Source organism: Cynoglossus semilaevis, chromosome 17 (genome assembly GCF_000523025.1).
Source record: "Cynoglossus semilaevis isolate Cse_v1.0 chromosome 17, Cse_v1.0, whole genome shotgun sequence".
Lineage (NCBI taxonomy): Eukaryota > Metazoa > Chordata > Actinopteri > Pleuronectiformes > Cynoglossidae > Cynoglossus > Cynoglossus semilaevis.
The window spans coordinates 4,749,350-4,775,450 of record NC_024323.1 but is presented as its reverse complement, the minus strand read 5'-3'; the positions used below and the strand labels follow the sequence as shown (position 1 = coordinate 4,775,450).

Genomic DNA, 26,101 nt, shown 5'->3' with positions numbered 1-26,101 from the left:
AGCATGTCAGTAAACTCTTGCTAATGGATACAGACAGCCATGAACCGTTGTCGTTTCTCAAGCACTCTCTCTGAAAGACATTGCAGGACGATAATAACGTTTTTTTGTTTTTGTTTTTGTTTTTTTCTTGTTGGGAGAAAGGCTGGTGGTGTGGCAGCGCCGTGCGGTTTCCTGCTGTCTGCTAGTCCTGAGAGCTGCGGGTTTCGCTTTCCTCATCCAGCTCCCACTCAAAGTTCTGGCCCGTCATTTGGTAGAACATCTGGTTAAAGGGTTTGTAGAACTTGTGGAGCCGCCTGATCACGTCGGCTTCGATATTAGGGTGAGTTCTCCCTTTAGACTTCCCGAGGCACCTGGGAGTGCTGCTGTCCTCGGGCTTCTTCAGACAGGGGAACCCTTTCGTTTTATTGAAGTAAAAGTGTTTGTCCGTGACAATCCGCTTTAGTCCCAAGAAGTCTTGCACCCTGGCCATCTCACCCGCCGGGTCGACGATCAGCCTTTCCCCGCTGACAAAGTGCATCTGGGAGAGAGGAAAGTACTGCATCCAGCTCTCCAGGTGAAGTGCGTATATTCCTATGCGTAGTGCGCTCCACGAGGCGTCTATAAGACCCAGCGTCCGGTTCTTGAAAGCCAGAACCTCGAAGGTCGGAATCTCTGGCTTCTTGGACAAAGTCTGCGTGTAGTCCGAAATGGCTCTGGTGACAGGATTCCGCACCACAATGATGAGTTTGATGTCCTTGGCCATGGAGTAAATACGCTTGGGGGCGTGGTTTGTCACAAAGTAACTGGGCGTCTTCTCCATGGTGATCTGACCATCCAGTGTCGAAGGCATCAGGTCCCTGGTAAAAAAAAAAAAAACGATAGCAGGGAACAAAAGAAAGAGAAGCAGCTTAGAATTGGTGTTGTCTATAAAACAGTCGGTAAAAGCTTGTTATCGTAGAACAGGCAGCAGCCAAATATATTTGTTAAACAACGTCAGAAACATCAATAAAACCTATTTATAAACATATTTATGGGCAGTGTAAATGTAATTAAGCACTACGCACTGCTGGGAACGATCATTCTGCAAAGCACGTAGATTTTTCGCGATTGCACCTCTTATCGACTTTAGTACAAAACATCTAGTTGAAAATGTTAATTATTGTTTGACGCACTCTTCTTGTTCACATTTGATGGCACAAACTCCTTTATTTATTGTAGTGTTTTAACCCAGACATGGGCAAACTGAGGCCCGAGGGCCGGATGCGGCCCATTCAGCTTTTAATCCGGCCCGCTAAAAAACGTCCAAATTATATATTTTCTATATACTGTATTATTATTATACTTCTGCCTTTTCCCTGCAATACCCACGTTTCCCCAATAGATGGCGTAGGAAAGCATTTTAGCCTTTATGCATGACTTTTACATGTCATTTATGTTAGTTCACACAAACGCTCCATCTATCTGCTCCTGACCCGGTGCTCAATTTTAGGACCAATTGTGGCCCGCGAGTTCAAAACGTTTGCCCACGCCTGATTTAACCCTATCGCCGTCCTTCGCATTTTGTTCACACCAAGCGTCCTCTCAACGGGTTTGCCTCTTGTCCCAGAATCAGAGTATGAAGAAAAGTTGACACAAGCTGTACAGTACAGGAACACAGGCACCGAGTCACCTAGACCCAAAGGACAACATAAGCTAAATGATGAGCTCAGGACAACGCTCGGTAATTTGACTCGACGATAAGGTCAGGACAAATAGCAGCGGCTCTATAAATGTTTTTTTTTTAAATACTGTTCTGTTGCATTATGGGTGAGTTAGGAGTTGAAAAATAAACTTGGGTGGCTCACAGGCTTTGGAAGGATTGGTAAGTGGTGCTGGAGAAAAGTACAACTGCAAATGTCAGTGGGGAAGAGGGATATGTCGTTGTTAGAGAAGTCAGAGTGACGTTTTTGAAAGCCCACCTAGCTCTCAGTAACAATCATATTCACCAATACACACTTCAGCTGGTACTGTTAGCGTCTGTGGGTATCCCAGTCACATTTGTGTTTTTTTTTTTTTTTTTCGAAGAATGCAACAGCGTTACCTTAGCATCACAGTTTCTATATTTGCAAATGTTTTGTTTATAGGAATCTGTAGTTAATAAATACTGCTTCATTAATGACGTGTAGTCCAGCTTCAAGTGCAGTATTAGCTTCTGGCCACAGACAATGTTACAAAATATGCAAAAAAAAAATCACCTTTTAATATAAATAAGTAAATAAATAAATAAACAATTTTATGTTTTTTTCAGATCATGAGTAATTAAAAAATATATGTATATATGTTTATTTATATATGTATGTATACACTGTATACGTGTATAGATATGTGCATATAAATATTTATAATTTGATAGTATGTAATAGTGGCAATTTTAGTATCTTTACATATTTTTGTTCAAAATATATATGCATATATGTATATTTATACATGTATGTATTTATGTGTGTATATCTATAATTTTTATAATTTGATAGTATGAAATAGTGACAACCTTATATTTTTACATATTTTTTTCATCAAAATATATGTGTATATATGTACACTTTGATAGTATGTAGTAGTGCCCATAAAATGTATGTGTCATACAGCTACACAATCAAGACACCAACATAAAATATATTCAATTTATATGAGTAAATATATATTTAACAGTTGAAGTGTAGGTAGATCACTTCAGCCTGGTCAATTATATAGTAGCTTCCAGGCCAAAATAGTGTGGACACCCCTGGGATAGATCCTTGTGCCGGGATCTGTGTTGTCTAATATCAACAGTTCTAGTTTAATGGTCCCCCAGTGCCAATGAAAATGACTTAAATGTCATTGGCTACCGGAGTACTGTTATCCACGAGTTAGACACTGTCATGACCACACTATACAGTGCTTCTGAAATCTTTATTATTATATATATATTATTATTAAAAAGTAGCGGCTTATGGTCCGGAAATTACAATAAAAAGCAGCCGAAACCTTTCAAACAAAGTTTTGAATTGAGAATTGTTAGAACTGTTGCAAACGTGGCATAGTGAGATGAAATTCCTGGAGAAATCAATCAAAATCAAGCCTCTGTATGGCTACATTATTGCAATAACATTTGACAACAATGGAGAATTCCCTCTGTCAAACATGTACATGTACACAAAACTGTAATACAAGCTAAATGTATTAAGTCTTGAAATTACAAGTAAAAATACCGGTTATTAACAGTGGACATTATGTTGCGGGGAGAAACTCACGGCTAATTACATCCATGGAGTAATATGTCGAGATGAAAGAAAAGAAGATGAAACGGCAGCTAAACAAGTATGCTCATTGCTTAATTGACTCCATCTGTGTTACTCCAGGAGCTGTTTTGGAACTTTAATAATGAGTTCACTGCATATCATTAATACCCCGGTGCCTGGGGTATTGTTTTGTCATACATTTATTATGCATGCTACACTCACACTCCGCGCAGGCAATTCTACTTCTAATGCACTCCAGCTTCTGCCACGATGGTTTCAGGCTGCCTCGTTTCTTTTCTTCTCCTTCCACGGTTGGGGACGGTTAATTTATGAAAGCTGTAATTAATTATCAGATTCCGGGCAATAATTCGTCGTACGATAGTAACGTCCTTGATGTGATGAATGTATCTTGGTCATTTGCCACAAATATATTTCCTGTCTCTTTTGAGGGGGGAACCGGGGACGGGGGGTCGAGGTGTGGATTTGAGAGCATCACGAGCGCAGGAGCACGTCTTGTTTGAACAGTTTCTATTTCGGTGTCGGTGATAAAACATAGCATTTGCCTGCAGCAAATCCTTATCAAATGTTTACACTGATGTTCGCCGCAATCTGGGGCTGTTTTCTTCGTTCGCGGCCCGTGCAACTCCGCCGCTAAATTGGTACATTAAATCCTCTGCGAGACACGTTGTTTATTTAACGGCTAACAAATACGGGCTCAGGAGCACCACAATAAAAAAAATAAAAAAATAAGAGAGGAGCAGAATCAGAACATGTTTATTCCCTTTACTGGTTAAGTAATGCTTCCGATTCGGACAATGACGCGTGGAAAAGACAACCGAAATCCTAAATGAAGTAGTTCCATTTCCCCTGTTTGTTGTTGTTTTTTCCCCCCTCACTCCTACACTGCCCTCTGTGGCAGACCCATCTTTGTTACGGTACAGTCACATCAATCATTTGCATCATGGACATATTCTAAATTAACTGTTCTCCAGCAAAGAATCCAATTTACTCAGCAAAACCTAAGAGCTGCAGCGCCGGTATCGACCACCCTCACACATGCACGCTCCCCTGGATGCTGAGCAGAATGTCTCACAAGTGGTCTGGTAATTGCATCTCAGTAACAGCAATGCCTTTCTGATGGGTAATTTCCCTCTGGATTATGTTTGTCTCTTGACAGTGAAGACATGCGGTTTCTTTTCGCGGCCTATAGTGGGATATTAAACATTTCAACAGATAGCACTGTAATGAGGAAGAGTATTCATTTTCATTTGATGCTGTCATTTCCTACAGTCCTTTGGTCACAGTCAAGAACGGCAGAGGAGAGGAGCGGGGCCGCAGGGTCTACGTACGTCCGTACGCCGACGATTACGGTTCTATTACAGTACGAGGGAGAAAAACAGGCCAAAACAACAGAAAAAAACGTTTCAGATTTTAGGGTTTACTTCTTACTTCTGGCTACTGCTATGATATTAAAAAAAAATTAAAAAAATACAAATAAATAAATATATACATTAGCATATAGTTTTAGCTTGCTTAGCATTATATGTGATTTTTGGTTAAGTTTTAACTTTGGGCCAATTTCTTTTTTCGCTCAATCTCATCCTTTTGTTATGTGGAGGCTTACTCTTAAAATTTAAATGGAACTTTTCTTATTTTTGTAAAGTTTGTTTTGAAGTTTCCTTTGTACACCGACTCGGCTTTATTAAATTGCTCGCTAGTCCTTTCATTACCTTTGAACTGGTTTGAAATAAACCTTTTCTCGTGATAAGTTATTTTTGGGGTACGTTATTGTTCCCAGTAAGAAAATTATTATTATTTCTGGCTTGCTAACTTTCTAGTACATAAATAAGACGTTGATTTATTTACGTTATAATCACATGACCTGTGTGTTCACTGACACCCAGGCAAACATTTTAACTCCAGTTCTGCGAAAATAATTGACCACAAATAGAGCCCACTTACTACAGCCCAAAAAGCCCATTTAAATACATTATGAGCGCTTTGTAGTAAAATCTCAAAAAATTTTACACTACGCCACCCAGTGACCCCTTAGAAAAACCTCTACTTTTTGTGCCTACGAACAAAAACACTTTGCATCATAAGAAGGTTTGATTCAAAACAACAGCATTTCGAATCACCTTGAAACAACTAACACCAACACTTACTTTATGGACGGCATCACAAAGGTAATGTGTTGTGCATCTTTGAAGCACATCCAATTGACAGGCCAGATGCACAATGTTCAAGGTTACCTTTTCCGAAGGCCGCTATCGGCGTAGCTGTGCTCAATTAACATCATTTGTTTAATGGCAGTACAATGGGAACAGCTTAAGCCGTAGACTTTACTGCTGAAGTTCTGACTGCCAGCCAATCAGTCATGGCTCATGTAGAGTCTCTGCGACGCGGTAGAACTCCAAAAAGCTGACAGACAAACACATTTGTCCATGCATGACAAACGACACCTTCGACTTCCGACTGAAGAACAGTTGACTATCGCTTTTGTTTTTCTCCACATCAGCTGCTCAGCTTAACACAGGTCATTCAGGTAAATGGGCGAATTAAAACTGTGGCACTTAAGAGACCCTTTTGCAAACCATCTGCTGTTTACTTCACTGCTTCCCGGCGTTGTGGCTCACGTCCGTAGCTTTATTTACATAGCAAACGAAAGCGTAGGGACAGAGGTTTTTCATGCTGGGAATAAATTTTAATGGTCTCCTTCATGAAGCGTGATGCAGTGGATATAAAATTGACCAAAGTCTGGGAGTGGGGATGAGTTTAAATGGGCTAGTACCGCTATCTATATTGACTTTGATTTTTTTTGGTCTTTTTTGTTTTCTCAAGTTTTGATCTTTTGTTATGTGAAGTTATATTAACTTTTTGCCAATTATTTGATGCGTCGACATTGTCCAAATGCTTAAATTATTTTTATTTTATTACGACAGGGGTGTCAAACATATGGCCCGCGGGCCAAAACCGGCCTGCTAGGGGGTTCTATACGGCCCATTTGATGAATGTACTTGTGCATATTAGCAGGAAAACCAAGGGGGAAACATGGGACTTGGACTTGTTATGAATGAGTTTGACATCCCAGTATTAAGGTTTTGTAAACCTCAATGCACATATATGCTGTCTTGTCATGGTATCATTAATATAGAATGTGCCACTGACCCTCAACTTTATGAGTTTGACATCCCAGTATTAAGGTTGACCCTCAACTTAGTTTAAATAAATCTCCTCTGACTGAAGTATACAACAGGAAATTCCACCTTATTATCTGTAAAAAAATTAGGAAAAACTCATGTGTGGCAAAAAAAAAAAAAAAATTGTATCCAAGAAACAAAAAACAAACTCTGTTACTCCCCTTGCATCAAAGCCTGTGATTTCGTAAGTTGATTTTATACCAACGCCACAAAATTATTCAGATCTGATAATAGCTCTGGCTGATTTTTGTCATTCAGACCATGCGCTGGACAAAAACAGCCACGTTTTTTCTTTGTTTTTTTTTGTAACGTTAGAAACAAATCTTTCTAGATAATCACAAGTCATCATGCCAAGTGCACTGGAACATGCTCAGGGAAGTAACCGCATGTATGATTCTGCTCTGTCAAACGAGCGCAGGGGGAATATTTTGAGAGATGATGAAGTTAGGGATCACACTAATTTACATTCTCACATGCTAACAGGCGCAAGCTGTTTCTGGAAAAATTGGGTTTCTCCAGAGAAGCTAACTCGTTTCTAATAAAGTCTGGCAGAGAAACCAACGCTCCCCCCAGTCTCTCATTTGGATTGATCACGGCTCAGCTGCACAGTATCAATCCACCACGCTTCCTCTATGTCAACTAAAACACAATCAATTATTCTAAAGGAGTCCACTTATAATAAGCTCCAAAGTCCTGGGAGAGCTCAACACAAGGACAGTCCTTCAGACGTCCATGAGGCTGAAGTTAACTCTCACGGTTTTTTTTTTTTAAAACAATATGGAAGACGTCCATGAGGCTGAAGTTAACTCTCATGGTTTTTTTTTCAAACAATATGGAATAAATGTATGTTCTTTTTTTTTGTGCAATTAAGGAGGCCTCATTTAAAATGATGAAATTTCCCCCACAAATTAAAAACAAATTTCCTATTTATAACAGAAACAGGAACATGCACTTGAAGCTAACTTAAGTTCCCAAACATTGATGTACACTGTGTCAGCTCTTTTTTTTGGATACTATTAAAAGCAATATATATAGTAATGAAAATTAGGATTTTCTTAGCCAGGCATACGATGTAAATGCCCAAGCCACCTCAGCTGACTCCTCTCTACGTAGATTTTTTTTGAAGACCATATTTCTAAGGGAGCGCCCCGCCACCCTGCGAAGAAAGCTCATTTCGGCCGCTTGTATCCGAGATCTAGTTCTTTCGGACATGACCCAAAGTTCATGACCATAGGTGAGGGTAGGAACGTAGATCGATTGTAATAATCATGACCTTGTTGCGCTTCGAGGGACAATTTGTGTCTGCAGCAGGTGAAAATAGAGAAGTAAACAAGAAAAAAAAAATAGTATTAAATACCTGCAGTTTTTACCCAGTCACCATGAAGTACTTAGCGGTAGATGTTTTTTCCTTTCTTTTTGTTCACAGTTAATATGTTTGTTTTGATCTGTTTATTTGTTATGCTCCTTCTAGCTGACCTTTTGACCTGAGCGCGTTGAAATAATGCATGGTGCTGGCCCTGAAAGATATTGGTGTCATTTATTATACTTTCCGTTAAAGTTGGTTTAAAGTTTTTTGTTGCAGTTGTTATGGTTTCTTATTGTGCAATTGGTCGGTAAGAAAAATAGTGAACTACTTACTTTTAATCTGTTTCCTGAAAACGTACAGTTTCAATAGTTGTTTTGTAAACCACTTATTAGGACATTTGGACAGCGTCCCAAGCCAGGACCAAGTGATGGATGAATACTCTTCACAAATTTGGGTAAAGAAGTGCACAGGAGGCGCCTGGGAATCAAACCCAGGACTCTCGAACTTGCAAGGCAGGCCTGCTAACCGCTACAGTGTGGAACCACATGGCTGCTAACCTAACATTTAGATTATATCATTAGAATAGAGCTGATCTAAGTCGGAGGAGTACATCTGTGGGCGTCCGCTCTTATAAGGGCCTGTTTGTCGTGATTAGCCTCGTGGTCATCTCTCGTTAATGAGATGAAGTTTCTCATTATGCGCGGTTGGTAATCAGTGGTCTCGAAGGTAAATTCATGACTTACAAGATTTGATTCATATAAAAACAACAACGTTTGCCAGGACCAGGGCACGGAGTCTGCAGGGAGGGCTTGGAGACAACGCTTCTTATTCACTGTTCACACCGTTTTTCACGCTAAGATAGAATTTCTGTGTACGCGGCCCTGACAATCCAAAGGCTCGCATTACTAATATCTCAGACTGGTAGGAGAACCAAACCTCTTATCTGTCGCCAGGGTAGCATTTAGTTACCGCCCCCGCCCCCGCACATACACTAGACTAAAAATATGCTTCAATTGAGACGGCCGTAATTCATCACATCCTCCCACCTTCACAATCTCACCTTAATACGTTCCGTGTCTGCCATGTGATTGAACACCTGTCGTACCAAAACGCCATTAATCAACATTACTCTCGCTGAAGTTTACTCACTTTGGATAATTTTTCTGACAAGCATCTCATGGTTGCATGGACACCGCACGTCATGTCCTGTCATCTTATAGAAAAAAAAGAAGAAACAAAAAAAAAAAGGGCCCAGGATACCTGTATTATCGCTATGAAAACGAAAAGGAATGACAGCTAAGTCTGAATGAGGCCTTTTTTTTTTATCTTCCTCACTGCCCAAAGATCCCCTGAAGACTGTCTCACTTCTAGCAGTGGACAGGTTGTCCCCTCCCTTCACATTACCAGGCTGCAGTGCAGAGAACCAGAAATGTATTCCATTGCCCTTTGGACACAAATGTGTCCACTAAGACAAAAGACGAAGCCCTGGCGATGAGAGCCAGCGTGGACGCTTGAATTGCCTTATCATCCTCCATGATTAGCCCATAAGCACGGCGCTGAATCCTGCTCTATATTCTCACCGCTTCAAAGTTCATGTAAAATATGGAAGCAGTCCATCCTAAAATCAAGATCTGAAGATTTTTTTTTTTTTTAATAGTGAGGCTTTGATAATGATACTTTCTGACTGTCTGTTACGTTACTTTCATCCTGTTCATCACCAGGTACCTTATCCTATGTTGTATATATTTTTTTTAATCATATATTTTTGTATAGTATGTTCTTCTGGACACAACCCTCTTCCTTAGGTTCAGTAGTGAGGGGCAGTGGATGGAATAAAGCAGGTGCTACAGCAGCTGCTGTGTCTGCTAATGTTGCAACGTTAAAGGGTAAAGTGTTGTCCGTACATTTTCTCTATTAATCAACACATTTTTCTTTCTTTTGTTCTGCCTTTCTTTGCCGTTTCCATAATGGAAAATCAGTGACGAAATCTTTAGCTGCTATAGAACTATAGATGGTAGAGTGAAGGTAGAGCAAATAAATAACAATTTCAATGTGATAGATTAGTTAGAGATTCTATAGAGCTGGGGTCCCCAACCTCAGGTTCAAGGACCGGTACCGGGCCACAGCATTCTGGTCATTTCTCTTTCTTAAATTTAAGATGGACATGTTTCGAAATAGTTCATCGGTTAGACTCCGATACTAACAGAATAAAGTCTAAAAGATGGTTTTATTTTGAAAATCTAACGATCCTTAACAACTCTCAATCACCGCTACCAGTCCGTGGTACGGACAAGTACTGGCTAATCAGTTCTTCGTACAAAAGAAAAATTGGGGACCGCTGCTATAGATTAGCGATATTAATATTTATAAATTATTAGTAGGGATAATTTTTCACGAGTGATACCGATACTAATACTGCGACTTGGAGTATATGTCGATTTCGATATCAAGCTGATAGTGTTCCTGTTTACGACATGTCACGCAATGTTGAGCATTTATTCTTCGGTATAAGATCGGACGGTGTACAGTTGTTTTTCCCGTGTTCGATCACGAAATTTTGAAAATTTGATCAGGCTTCACGTGTCAAATCTGTAAAGAGGCGACTTAGATTAGAGCTAGGACAGAATTCTGGAAAAAAAAAAAAAAGCTGAACGAAATAGTTTTCTATGCTGTAATTGGGGTTAGCTGTAGGTCAGGAGGTAAAGCACTTGTCTCACAGCTGCAGGGTTGTGGGATATATACTAGAATTGGCGATTTGGTAAGTAGACGGCAAAGCCTGTAGAATAATGGTATTTAATTGGTCGTTAAAGTTAGAGCTATGTTCTAAGTTCTAATTTCTCATGGAAAGCTGAACCACATCTAAAAAAAATTCGAAACATCGATATCAATTATAGAACTTGAACAAAAAACCATGTTATTCATGTTAGTTAATTCATAAACAATGATCACAATTGATTGAGAGTCGGAAGCGTTCCAGTGCCTAGCATGCGTTTAAGGAGGCTTCGATGTCAGCTAAGACACGAGGCTTGCGTCAATCCAGCCTCACCGGGTGCAGGACAGGAAGTGAGTCGACAGCTGACAATCAGACTGACACAACCGACAGATGGATTGTGAGGGACTGTAGACTGATTAATACGGTTGAGGACAAGAATTTCGCCGAAACTTTTTAAAAGTTGCACCTCTCCTTGAGCCATCATCCAGATGCACAGTAATTCCGACTCTGTGAAGAGAAATTTTGAGTAATAGTTTTTCCCATTTTTCTTGACATTTTTCCCTAATAATAATTCCATCATTCGGATTAGTCACTGTTATGACCCGGGGCTTTGTTTTACCCTGCTTTGCTTCACTCTGCATGGGTGTGATTGAGATGTGTGTAACAGGTCGCCTGAGCTGGTTGGTTCTCTGTTGGTGGCGCTGTGTAAGAAGCCAGATCTTCTTCTAGTTTCGTGAGGACTGTCTTTCACTGAATGTCTATTAACAGAATGTGTGAAACACGCAGTGTACAGATATTTTTTGGTCATATTTACAAAATGTTGCTTTATCTGGATTAATCATGACTTATTATGATCACTGTTAGGAATGTTCGCCAATATCTAATATGTTGATACAAATAACATTGTATGCATTGCGTTATCGGAGAAAAAACTGATAACAATTCTTAGAGATTTTACACAATTATTAGGGATGTTCTCAGCATTTTGTAATATCTGTAAGAATCGTTGTCGGTTTATGCTCCGAAAAATAATTACGAAACACTGTTTTCAGCCATCATCATAGTGATCAGGCAACACTTAACTTTAATTAACCACTGCCCTGCCATATCGGTATCGGTTGATATCGGAATCAGAGGTGTTTGGACAATATCGGATATCAACAAAAAGATTAGGCCAATATCGGGCAATATCAAGATGAATCCCCATTAGGAATATCTGATAATATCGCCTGACCGATATTAGCGGATATCCCTAATGGGGATTAATCTTGATTCATGATAATATCGCCTGACCGATATTATCGGATATCCCTGATGGGGATTAATCTGGATTCACGGCTAACCTGGGATTAATCAGATTTTTGAATTCTTTTTTGACCGACTGAAGAACGTCTTTTGAACCACAAACACTGCTGTATATATAATATTTTAATGGCTCTTTATAGTCACTTTTTAATTTATTGTTATTATTCATTTGTATAAAGCAGACGAAGGTTTAGATGTCCCACTACAACAGTGAGAAAAACTCAGCCGGCAGCACATCCTTTTTAGAGTTGAAACATTTAAAAAAAGGTTAAGATCCTGATCATCTTCCTGCGGATGATAAAAAAAAGGCACTCGCTCATCTTACAGATTCTGTGAAACCATTTTATGCATCCAAAATCCATTAAGATCATTCTATTATATTGGCCTCTACGCTGTCCATTTGTGCTCTCCTCAGTTTAATTCCCTTTTAAATAAAATAATTGGGCTGATTTAATGAGGGGCAGCGGCGGACTAATAACGGAATAAAGACCGTTAAATCATCATTTTCATTCGTTTTCACTGCAGGGTAAAATTTTTTTTTTCTCTTCAACCACTGTCTCTCTGCATACTGACTCAAGTTTGACCCCCGTCTTATATCAGATGCATGTGTGAAAGCAGCACACTGACAAGTATTGATCCAATGCTGGTGCAACTTGGAGTTCTTTTGAATGTTTTAGAAGATGTTTTTTTTTCCTCTTTAGGATGTGCCGCAACCAGTTAGCAGTGGAAGACTATCAACCAATATACATCAGATCAGAAGATTCAGGATGGGAAATGCAGAAATGGCTTTGCGAATAATAATCAACAACATGTGTCACATAAACGTAGGTAATTTAAATGACGTTGAATGCTCAGTTAGTCCGCTTTTAGAAGAACGTTTTTTTTTTAGCATCAACAAACATCTCACATGGTTTGTCGTGAATCTTACAGCCGCAGGACAAACACATGAGAGATGTTATTTTAGAATTATTTTGCTAGATACATGTTTTAAAAGTTAGTTTTTTTTTTTAGCATCAACAAACATCTCAAAAGTAAAAAACAAAGTTAAAAAAAAAGTAAAATATTTTTTCAACTATTTATATTTACTTCTGTTATTTATTCTTTTTTCATTTTATGTGACTGTTTTTACATTACTACTTGCATTCACACCTGTAGTCAGTTTAGGGTGTCACATAATACATATTTAAACCCCAATCCGTTTTAAGGCTGTGGGAAAAAAGCCCGCCCACACGGGGAGAAGACGTCCTCTCATGAGGGCCTTGGAGTCCATGTTGAATACCCTATATATAATATATAATAATATTACAGACCCAGGTCCCATTATAGTAATTATTATTTAACTGGTGAAGCAGTGAATCGTGTTCATCTCGAAACTGCCTAATGTCAAACATATCTGACTCAATGTAGAGTCAGTGCCTTTTTTTCTCTTTTTTTGGCTTCACTGCATTGGCAAAAAAAAAAAAAAAAAAAAGTGTTTTCATCTACTTCGTCATTATCTGACACCTCATGAGTAACGACAGAATATATGATGTGTCTGACATGTAAAACAGCTCAAACACATACTGCAGGAAGCCTTCGCAACGGGGGAAAGGTGTAAGCGAAGAAGCAAAATGTGGTTGAGGTTTACAACCTCAAGGCAGGGATGTCTTCGCTGTAACATCTGAGTCGAAAGAAATATGCTGCTGCTGCGAGTGTTATAATCATGCAGTCAGAGTCTAAGCTGCTCCATTACCGGCTAAGCTGACCTAACAGTAGGGCTTTTGCTAATCCAAATTGTGCTTTATCTGGCAGCGATTGCTCAATTCAGAGAGCCTGCAGGGAGGGGCGAAATGGCTAAAGCTAAAATAGCTCACCTGCTACATGAGCTATCGTCTACAGTATATTTATCTCCCGGCATCGTATTTGAACAAAGGTCGAGCCATTTTTGCAGTTGAAAAAGGCCCATTTCCATGATGGATTTTCTATTCGCTTCGGCTACGGCCAGCTGATAGTCCCTTAGGCATATTTTCTTTTGACGCGGGCCTAATATACTGCGCTGCCATTCTCACATCAGGATTAAATGGGCTGTATGTCAGTTATATATCTCGAAAAAAGGAGAAAGTACATATGTCTTACTTCGATGAAAGAAAAGCTGTAATTACATGAAGTATTACCCGGATATGTTCATTGATGCGAGGCCAAACTATTTGGGGTTTTCAGGATGCACCTGTTTTTGTAGCTGTCACTTTCTGGGATGCCAGCAGGCAGCAGGTATTTGCTCTTCTGCTGGTGTACTGTGGCTTTTTGTACACAGGTGCAGACATTAGGTCAGGTTGTGCTGTTTTATTTTCAAAAGCTGCTGCGACTGCACCTACTATCAGCAGTTCAGAGCAGGACACCACAGACACAGAGTCTCAGTCTCAGCCTCAGCCAGGCATGACATGACACAGGGGAAATTAATTTGCTAAGACCATGTAATAGGCAGTTAGGGCTTCTCTCCAACACGTAAGTCCTAACAGGCTTATGTCACTATTAGAGTTCCATGATTGGATGAGATTGAATGAGTTATCTCCTCTGAATAAGCGTTTACAGTCCGCAGAGTCAACACGAATATCGCTGCAATATCACTTGCTGAGGACAACAACTTCTGAGAGTAACTCTTGACGCACTCTACAAACCAACGTCGGGAGCACAGTGCCGACTGGAATCCACGAACTCTATGAAGCTACATTTTGAGTTATACTACTACGCAAAAATTCTTTCACATAATTTTGGATAAGTCACGAATAAAACCGAATGTGAATTCAATCACGATCATTCGCAAATAATCCCCAGCTACCCTTTAAGTAATCATAACTAAAATCGTATTCCACCGACAGCCCCGATCAAGACAATAAAAGTTACTTTTGAAAGTAACTCTCGACACCTTCTACAAACCAACATCAGGAGCACAGTATTTTACTTTTGAAAGTAACTCTCGACACCTACTACAAACCAACATCGGGAGCACAGTATTGACTGGAATCCACAAACTCTATGAAGCTAAATTTTGAGTAATACTTCGCAAAAAGTTTCTTGACATTTTTTTTTTCACATATGTCCAACATTTGAAAAAGTCACAAATAAAACCTAGTGTGAATTCAACTAAGGGATTCATGTAATAATCGTTATTAACCTGGATCAGTTACGACCACAATTAATCGTAATGAATCGCGATCTATCGTTATTAACCTGGATCAGTTACGACTGCGACCCCATGAATAATCCCTAACAACAACAACAACAATCACATCTACCAAATGATAGGTGCCCTGTGATGGCCTGACCACAAAGATAAATTACAACACTTGTCGACTACTTTTGCATGGGAAGCTACTTATGCACAAAAAAAAAGAAGTTTGGGCTGCCTTGCTCGACTTGTTTTCAAGAGTGTTATTCCTTATCATTTAGGAAACGGACAGACAACACCTCAGCTGTGAAATAGCTGTTGCGAGTCACTGAACATCTCAGTGGTTTTCAATACTTCAAGATAGAGTAGAAGATATGAGGATGTAATCCTCGACTGGATGGCGCCGTAGCCCACAGCCACGCATAGCGTGTTGCAGCACTCACAGTTAAGTCCTGCCCACACATATAAGCTCCACAGCAGAGGTGCTTTGACACAGCAAGTGAACATGCTGCAAGCACACATGACAAATGCGGGATAATGTTTTAGAGATACACAGATTTACGGTTGTAATCCCGGCTGCCAAAGGGAAAGCTTAAGGAAAAAATAAATAAATGTGTCATACGTTTATAAATAGAATATAAACCAAGGATAAAACCTCAATGTCTCAGGGATTTCTGAACTTTGGATTCTCGTACAGTAGATGTTCTCCTTTATTTTGAGAGTCATATCTCGATATTCTAGCTGACAAGCCCCAATATTTTGTTTTACTGTATAATGCTGTATAAAGATGATGTGTAAATGTGAGTGCTAGCCAAAGGATGAAAAAAAGTGCGAGAAGCAGATACTGGTACACAAGCCTAGAGTGCCCTCTAGCTGTCAGTGTGAAAATAGCAAACGTGATATATATATTTTTTAATATATAAGTCATGTGTAATCACATCATCAAACTATCATAAACATGAGCCTAAAACAGGTTAAAGTTTTACAAAATAAGCTACCATAGGTGGCTAGCATTGCGCTATAAGTCACCAAATATATCATGTAAATCTATACGTCAAAGTGTTGACTAAAATTTAGCTAAGAATCCCACTGTATGTGCGATTTATTTAGGTGGTAATACAAACAAAAACAAAACTTTCTTTTTTTTTTGATAGTTGAAGACCTTTTTTAATCTTTAGTATTCAAATAATATCCCGTATCCATGGTTAATGCATCTCACAAACTGTCAAGGTACACACATACACTTGAAAAGAGATGTTTTGGTATTCAGCACGGGGAGGGAAAAGACAGAATGTCTAAATGCAGATGAAGAATTCACTACAGAGCTGAAGAGGTCACACTTGGTCCCTCCAGCAAAGTGCTTTGAGCGTTTCAAGGTCACATTTCCAATAACAACGAGTCTGTGAAAGGAAAACTAAAAACCACCTTTGTCTTTACCCCCAAAAAGCGGCGCTGATAGCTGAGGGCAGATGCGTTTGTGGAATAAATGATAGCACGTATTACCGGTCTGCCGCAGACGACTGGAGAGTTTGCTGAGAAATGGCAGAGCATAGTCTATTTGGCCGATCACCACGTAGGTCAAAACATTCAATTCAGATGAAAACAAACAGCTTGAGGCGGCGTATAGTACGCGCTATAACGGCAGCACCTCTGTTACCATTAGCTTACAGGCAGCATATGGTTGACACTCGGGAAAATCCGATTTAGGATTAGAGCCATTAGTGGCGTCCAAAAAGGCTGTTGCTTGACACTTTGCAGACGGAGGATTTTCTGTTTTTTACATTTGCGTTCACAAATACTGACGTGGTGTTACCAAGTATGTAATCTACTTTAAAATACTCTCCCAAAAATAATATAGTAAAGCAGGGGTGTCAAACTCAAATTCACAGTGGGCCAAAATTAAAAACTGGGACGAAGTCTCTTCTCTCCAATGTAGAATTTTTCATATTTTTGCATAAACATTGAATCTGGAACGAACAAAGCTTTATCTGTAGCCTTTCGAGTTCCTTTTCATTGTAAATATTTTTTTCAAGGGCCACCAACAACAAAAAAATAAAAAATAAATCCAACAACAACAAAAAAAAAATAAATAATAAAAGTATGTGCTATAACGTAGCTTAAACACCGCTAACACTATAAATCTAGTATACTGTACATTTGATATGATCTAGCGGGCCAAATATAATTACACTGCGGGCTAGATTTGGCCCCCGGGCCTGAGTTTGACTCCCATGTAGTAAAATATTTGATAAAAGAAGCACGCTGCGTGATTTGTACTCTTTAAAATACTTTCAATATAGCATGTGTTCCATCAACAAACTTGTGAAAAATAAGTAACTGTGTAATATAAGCTCTACATTACTAGGTACTCTAACCTGGTAAAATAAATATTAAACATATTTACCTCTCAATAGCTAGCCTCTGGTTACCGCTGAACTCCTAACTATTAGCATTTCTATCGAAGTATGACTGGTGGGTAAAACTAAACAGGAAATTGTGACAATAACATGCCGCTTTAAAATTTACAAGCACGGAGCTCCATCTGACCCGCATGCCTGCAGGTAAATATGCTGAGTGGATAATGCACAGAGAGGCATTACACGCACAACACCGCCCCCCCGTCTTTAATAACCTATACATGCGTACAAGGCAATATGTTTGCTACATGGTCTGTTGGCCGCACAGTTAACTTCCTGTTGCCCTTGTACCACGCTTGTCAATATTTCCTTTGTCACATGTAAATGAACCGACCTCCTAAGGAACATTCATACCAGCAGGAGAACCATTGATCGTTGTTTGGGAAGCGGCGCATCTTACAGTTCCACCTTAATGAAGCCCAGTTTCACCACAGAACTGCCTGCTAATTGATACAGAGGGTTTTTTGAGTCTTGTAAGTCATCGAGCGCAGACACATTTTCAGGAAAGCGAATGTACTGCCGACGTTGTAAATCCTCACTTTCATCACAGTACATAAATACTCTGAGCCCATAAGGGCTGAGAAACATGTTTTAATTATTTTTTCTTCTCTCTATTCTAGATTTCCCCTTGTCTGCATCTCACATTGGTATTCAATTAGGTGCCGCGATCAAATGATCTCGGAGAGAAAAAAAAAAAAAAACGGCATCGCTGCGTTTTTTTATTGCGTCTCCCGGCGAAATGCCTAAAAAAGCAACACAGGTGTTTTCCCCACTTTTACTTATATACAAATGGGTATGTTTACATTTACATGTTTTTATTGAAATTGCCCATTTTATATCTGTCGGTGTGCTTTTTTTTTTACATTTTAGCACCATCTAGAAAAAACAAAACAAAACATGTCTCTCCGACTAAGAAGTGTTGTTTTTACAGATGGCAACAGATATTACAGCTATTTAAAGCTAAACTCCCAGAGGTGAAGGGATTTGCTGTCTGCCAGATATCTGCCAAGCAGCAGACTTTAGTTCATGACCGGTTCATCACCAAAGGTCAGAAGATTTGTTGTGTATTATAGGAAGCCCACAGAGCAGCAGACCATTAGAAAGCGAAAAATGAGTTTTTTTTTTCCCATGGTGCACTGCTTAATGTTAACCGGTCTCGGCACATAGAGATAAAATAAACATTCAATTTTTATTTATCCCATAATCCTTAAAAATGCTACAAATGATTTATCGAGACGATATGATTTGTGTTGCTGTTCGAATATTTGTGATTGAATAACAGTGTCTTCACAGTACACGAAATATAGAAAATTCATGAATAAGTGTCTGTTTACTTACTGTGACATGTATACGAGCATACGTGAGATGTTGATGGTGTCAATAAAAAAAAAAGTTGTTTTTTTTTGTTCAAATCAGTGAGCTAGAAAAGCTTCTTTAAAAAAATAAAAAAAAGGGCTTTTCAAAAAGAAAACATAAAAGAAAAGAAATCAAACATTGCTTTAAAGGCAAAACAGACAAAAGGCACATGATGAAATAAACATGAAGCTAAAATTCTTAATTAACCAAATGCAGGAAATAATAGAAAATGAAAATAGATTTGAAACACAAGAAAATATTCTAATAAACCTTTACCAAAAGGTTAAGAAAAATGAAATTTTATAATAATAAAAAAAATCTTAATTTTCCACAACTATGATCCCATTCATATAAGAAAACAAAACATATAATAATAATAATAATAATAAATAAATAAATGAAATAAAATAAAATAAAAATGTATGACCAAATCTGCAACTATTACTGTGTCGACCCTTGTTTTATTTGATGTCGTGTCTGTGTTTGTGATCATAAAGTCACATCTGGGGTGTGGAAATAAATTTGAGTGAATTTTGTAAAATAATAAATCACCCTGAAATTTAGATGTGTAAAAATCCCGAACATAAAATGTACGCTATAACAGAATAATGACAAATGTTACAAGCCCCACCCCCAGATTTCAGAAACTAAGCCCCAGCTGGACGGCCAAGCTGTCAATCAACCAGTTAGTTCTTTGCGAATTCACAATAGCGGAAAGAGAAAATTCAGTACAGATAAAGAGATTCGGTGAATGCACTCTGCAGTAAAACCTCGGTCAGAAAGACTTTTTTTTTTTTTTTTTTTTTACATCCTACAACAAAACCATAAAAAAGTGATTTTCGAAGCTGCAAACGTGAAGTGATTCTGTCTCATGTGAACGTGAGAAAGGCTCAAAGCAGCCTCAGCTCCCGTCTCTCCAGCGACTTAATCAACTAGTTCCAATGGTAGTTGAGGAGAAAAAATAAAAAATAAAAAACACCCAGGGAGACATGATCATGGCTTTCAGGGAGATATTTTAGAGTAAACAAAGATTTGTGTGAAGAAGAAGAACGAGAGCAGAACGTGGAGCTGATTTTTCATTTTACAGTAATGAACGGGTTTGTGTCAGGAACAAACTATTGTTTGTTTTTTTGTTTTGATATTGTTGCAGTTTTCCAGAACTCTGCTGATTCTTTTAATGAAAAGAGACACCTTTGATATCCATGAACATTACTTTAAAGAAACATAAAAACAATAATAATGAGCCGGGCTCGGAAAATATCACATTTGTTTGTGGATAAAATATTGCAAATTATTGCGCTCTGAAAAATATATAAAATTATAATGCCAGTTTATTTACTGCAGATTTGTATATTGGTAGTGACCTCTGCGACTGTGGGAACTTACAATATACGCTGCTCCAAGATCTCACAAATAGATGGATAGATAGATAGATAGACAGATCTAAATCTAGATTGATAGCTAAAAAGATCTATCGATAGATCGATTTCTAAGGTGGTTGTTTTCACATGTAGCACTCCAGTAGGGACAATAATTCACAAAGTGGACATAGTGATGTATAGAGCGGCCTAGAAACTATAAACCATCAAACATAAGGCCATAAACCTGAAGGAGAATGTACGAATAGAGGCATTTTCTCCAACATGAACATGCTGTAATGGAAGATTTCTTGCAGCTGCTGAATCACTGCTGGTACCCATTCAGAAAGAAACACTTAAGACACTTCAGGTTTGACTTTTTTTTTTTTAAACCAGAAGGCAGTCAGAACTGTGATAAAAAAAAAAAACACTTTTTTTTTATTTCAAAGACAATATAACTGGATAGATATTGCACTGCATTTCAACCAGGAATGGCTCGATCCAATTCTCAGAATCGGTATCGATAGAATATTTAAAAAAATGCCAAGATTGATCATTAAAAAAAATTGCCTGTCCAATTCCATACCTACGCCCAAATGCCCAACTTGACATGTCGTAAACAGGGACACCATCGCCTCAGCAACGGCAGCCTGCGGCACGATGGAGGACAGGAGTGAAAGTGAACTACTTGTCATTGTGACACAGCACACCACTGCACACACAACTAAATGTGACCTCTGCATTTCACCCATCACCAAAGTCAGCAGGGGGCAGTGTGAGGGGACGGTGCCATGCTCAGAACCTGAAACCTTCTGGACACAAGTCCACTCGCTTTACCACCAAGCCACCTCTTCTCCCAAGAAGAGGGCATCGGACTGATATTGGTATCGGCAGATGATCCAAGTTGCAGTTGCGTATGATGTAAATCAGCGAGTACGATTGGCCCTAAAGTATTTGGTTCTTTCTAGATAAAAAATATTACGCTCTGTACAATATTTCACCCTGATGCCAACTGAAAGAGGCGACATTTGGTCAATCTCTGGTATTTTAGTTTCTACTCCAAACTAACTGGGCTTCCACGTAAAATTATGGAGATGGTTATTTGACCATATCTGGGTCAAACAACAGTGTCATTCCTGGCTGTAAGAAGAAACCTGAATAACTGTTCATTTTTTGTGTCGAACCCTGGAGTCTACCATTGGAAGGAGCTATTTCCATCCATCCATCCATCTATTTTCATCCGCTTATCCGTTACCGGGTCACAGGGGCAGCAGACACCACCCAAATCACACTGCACCGTACCAACCCCCCCTGAACCTTCCTCCAGGTGGTGAGTCCACTGGAAGGTACCAACCTCCCTAACTGGGATACAAACTTGCCCAGGAGGTGAACCCTGGGGTTCCACACCAATGGGCCAAAGCTCCACATCACATGCCAAATAATTCTTTTTTTTTCTCAATCTAACCAAATCTCTCACTTCCTGCTGTTTATCTGAGCAGATGTTGACATCATTTTTATCAAACACCATAATCGTCTGCCGCATCGAAATGCAGTACGCCTCACGGTCTGCACTGGAAAACACCACTTGTGTCTTAGAGATATAATAAAACTGAGAGTGATGACCGGGGTGGATAATCTCAGATCAACTCCAAAAGGGGAAAAAAAAAGTTATTAACGGCGCGTAATGGACAGCGTTTTTTCATGTTGCACGGAGCGTCCCGGCTTAAAGGCTGTCACAAAGACGGACACTAATTTTCTTCTCCATTAATCCCGTGCTTTGCTCGTTCACATGAGCAAATTCTAAACAAGTATCCGACAAAACAGACTCTGCCGAACGTTGTTCACGGGATGCTGTAGAGGCATGTTATCATGTTGTTGTTGCTGTTGTTTCCCTTTTTAGGTTGTAACAGGAAAACCCTTCCCAGGGACGGAGGGGGGGTTGAAGAGACGGGAGAATTGCAGGACATATCATCAGAGACAATATTATCACCAGGTCCAGCTGATGATTGCCTCATTAAAATTGGTCTCTGCATTGACATTTCCCTCAGTGAGACAGAAAGCGATTAAAAAAAAAGCTTTGTTCTCCTCCTTGATGTTCATTATTTCTCACAGTTAAGGATGTTGACAACTCATCAAAAAAAAAAAAAAAAAATGGCGTGAGCAGCTTTGGACCTGAAAGGGATTGGAGATAAGCTGCAAATACATTTTTTTTGTCCTATTGTTTCGACTTAAAGACACATATAATTTTTTTTTGGGAGGGGGGGGGGGGTTGTTTAGTGACAGAATATGGAACAAAGAGATATCAGAGTATAAATGCTGCCTCCTAGTAATGACCTTTACTTTGAAAAATCCACGATCCACTTAACTCACGATACGAGTCCCGATTCTTTTCTTTTTTTTTTTTCACACAACATGAGCTTTGCACAAACAAAATAACAGCAAATGAAAATTCACTTTTCTCTACAGAAACACAGGGTTTAATGGTGGGTCACAACCAATGTTTTAGGTGCATACTGCCACCTACTGTACTGGAGTGTGTAGTCTCTCATTTGAGCTAATGCCCCCTACTGCTTAGACTTTAAAGCACGATTTTTTTATTTTATTTTTTTACCAATACCAAAAAAATAGCCTGAATCATACCTGCGACATGTTAAAAAACTCCAGACAGAGAAAAGTCAACCTCTGGGCCGAACTCTTTTTAATTTTAATAAAACTTTTTTTTTTTTTTTAAAGATTTTCGGTGGAAAAAAAATACTAAGTAATTGGTACGTTTTATGGAGAACAGCTTTTTGTCCTGTGAAGGGGCAGAGCTGTTACTGTAGATCTTTTTTTTTCCTTCTTCATCTGAGCTGGACAAGCTAATCTTTACAAAGCCACAGTTCTGTCATTTTGGCTGAACGAAGCCTGGTATTATCCCGCAGGAAACAAACAAAGAGGCTCTGAGACCAGACTTAATCTTGTCACTGGAGTGTCTCTTTTAACTACTGTTATAATCCGTCCGCCTTATTGGTACCTTCACACGCACTGTGTTTATGATCAAGTATGAAACCAGCACACCCAATCTTAGAACTAGTGTCATACATTTACACAGAGTCTGTAATTACCCCTGTTGCTTAAGTGCATCAACGCAGTAGAAGAGCAGGGTTTTTTGTTTGTTCTTGACAAGCAGCCATTGAGAGCTGGGTTGTTTTTTTTTTTCGTCACATGAATTTCAAAAATTATATTCAGTGATCCAAGACCAACATCAAAAAGGAAAAATCTGCGAAGCAGAGGCGAGATAGTTATTATATTATTTACGTATATATATTTACCCTTTACGAACCTCCCCCCACACTGTAATCTACATAGGGCAAAAACCAGGTCTTTCTTTCTGTATATTCATGGTACAGAGAGACAAACAACAGCAGATGGATATACTTGTCTCACCTGTTTGTATTTGTGACTAATACAAGTGATGGGATTTTTAACATGGAAAGGTTTCAAGAAAAACATGCAAAAGTATAAGTCAAAATTCATCTTCACAGAGTTGGTGGGTATTAGTCATTACTGCGCAACTTCCCTCAGTCTGCTGTCCTCCACCATATTAATCAGTCTACAGTCCCTCTCAATCCTCAACAACAAAAAAGTTGAGATGTTATTTTAAAACTTTTTTCCAGCAATGTGTTCAAATCACTCAATAGAAATACTGTATTTACAGTAAATCAGGGGTCCCCAACCCTCGGTTTGGGGACTAGTACAGTCCATAGGTCATTATGTACCAGGCCGTATTCTGGACAGAGTGAAAAAATGTACTTTTTTTTTACTTATATATTTCACTCAAAAAATATCCAGTCATATCCTTTTACTTTTTTCATTCAAAGACAATCTGTCACTGTTTCAAAACGACAGGTCATTCAGACTCTGATACTAACAGAAGAAAGTCTAAAAGATGTTTTATTTTGAAAAACTGCGGTATTACCGACCCGCAGTAACGGCTAATACAAATGTATTAATGCAGTTCACTGGTTAACTTCTATCACCTTCTATATTTTCAAGCAATCACGTCTCATTCACTCCTTCCATCGAAACAATGGATGTCTGTATCAGTATTTTTCTTCTGAAAACAGTGCTCCACAAGACACGCTGTGCTTTTCATACATCAGTTCCACTTGCTTTTTTTGTGATGTTTTGGTAATATGACATTCACCGTGTTCTAAATTGTTTGGCCCAGGCTCTGTGACAGAAAAGCCTGTCTGGCTGTCAGTCAGTCGGACCAGGACAAAGAAGCACAGGAGTGGAGGCTGCATACGCATTACCCCGTATAGGATCTGCCTATGACACTGACACTCCATCTGAAATGAGCCATGCTCAGACCTTGAAAGCCAACAATGGTGCCTCTAATGGAAGTGGTATCTCGGTGTTTCGGAATACCTCAAGACATCATTCCTTTTTTTTTTTTTTTTTTTTTCTCCTCTATCGGCAATTTTATCTCAAGCAGCAAGACAAGGAAAACAATAGCAGCTCATGCAGCCAAGAGAGACCCTCTCACCCTGCAGCTGACAGAATCATCAGCTGGTGCAGACTTTAATGATGGCACAACGGTCTCACTCACATGAAGCATATCTCTATCCAGTTCCAGGTAGAACAAAACAACAACAAGTTAATGAAAGGGGGTTTTTATCTCTTGTTTCGCTGGTCAGGGCGCTGAGAGGAATGAAAGTCATTCCAGTGACCTTTTAAAATTTTATTGGCGTTAAGATACGCGTGTTAAAAACGCTGGCGGTTGTTGACGTCGTCGTATTATCGTCGTAAAAAGTCTCCATTCCATTTTTCTCCCATCGAGCTCTACCCAGCTTTTCTAAATGTGCTGAACGATGGGCTTCTACAATACCACCCTGGGGGCATCGCCTTAGAGGACAAAATAATTAACAGCTGCGCCGACACTTAGAGCCGTGTGGTTTCACTCTTGTCGTTATCTGCATCTATGTCAACTCGCTGTGTCATCTCTATTGAGATGATAGACGAAAATGACGTCTTCTTTTTCTCCACAAAGGTAGTCTAAAGACAAATGACAGCTAATCTGTCCCCGGGATTCAAGTGTATGTGTGCAACATTTAGTTTCCATTAATACCTACACTGATATTGTCCAAACGCTTACTGATTACGATATGATTACGATACCGAAATGTAGTCCCCAAACGTATGAATTTAATACCAGGTCATCGTTTAAAGATCATTAAATACCTATAAATAATAATAGTAATAAAAAGTTCATGTCACCCCTCCCTCCTTTTTTTCTTGTAGTACAAGAACAAAATATTCATATTTAATGAATGATAATTTGACAAAAACATCACCAGCATGAAGAGTTTGTGAATTTTTTTTTACATTCAAAATTCATCAAGTGGGCCAGATTGAACCCCCAAGTGGGCCAGTTTTGGCTCGCGGGCCATATGTTTGACACCCCTGACTTATTGTTTTCAAATTGACAGATTATCTTTAAATGAACAAAGTAAAGGGATATGACTGGATTTTTTTTTTTTGAATAAAAATTAAGTTCCACTGAAGTACATTTTTTCAACGTGTGCCACTGCGTCCTGGTAAGAAATGACCTACGGACCACCACTGGTCCCCAGACCGGAGGTTTGAAACCCCTGGTGTACAGTACTGTACAAGAGGTTAAGTTAAGAGACAGGGTAAACAAACCTTAAATACATTATAGTGACTCAGTATCAGGTTAATTCTGTTAAGCTGTCAACCATCCAACCATGTAGAACAGGAAAAAAAATTCCTAAGTTCTACAGCTTGTTTTTGAAACATCATCTTGGCGGTAGATTGATGAGTGACAACTTTCATGTGATTGGTCAGGATTGTTTAGTGGTCGGGTTAACTCTGGTGGTCTGAAACGATCATTCCACTAAATCTCCGTGTCTCCTTCTTCTCAGACATGTTGTTCTTCTCCTCCCCTCCTTCACCCACCCCTGCCATTCTCGTGTGTGTCGACTTCCGGAGAGTTTGACACCCTTCCACTTCTTGTGGAGTACAACATTTCCTGCCAAGAACAAACTTTGTCCTTGTTC

At 39.1% G+C, this 26,101-nt stretch overlaps 1 protein-coding gene across 1 annotated transcript in view; it reads right to left on the bottom strand.

The window, feature by feature from the left end:
- Positions 1–119: 119 nt before the first annotated feature.
- hs3st4 (heparan sulfate (glucosamine) 3-O-sulfotransferase 4) overlaps positions 120–26,101 on the bottom strand; it is a 76,664-nt gene continuing 50,682 nt past the window's right edge. Inside the window, exon 2 of the mRNA XM_008329498.3 lies at positions 120–836. Coding sequence (XP_008327720.1) covers positions 182–836 — 655 coding nt within the window. The 3' untranslated portion in view covers positions 120–181. The remainder of the gene's footprint in view (positions 837–26,101) is intronic.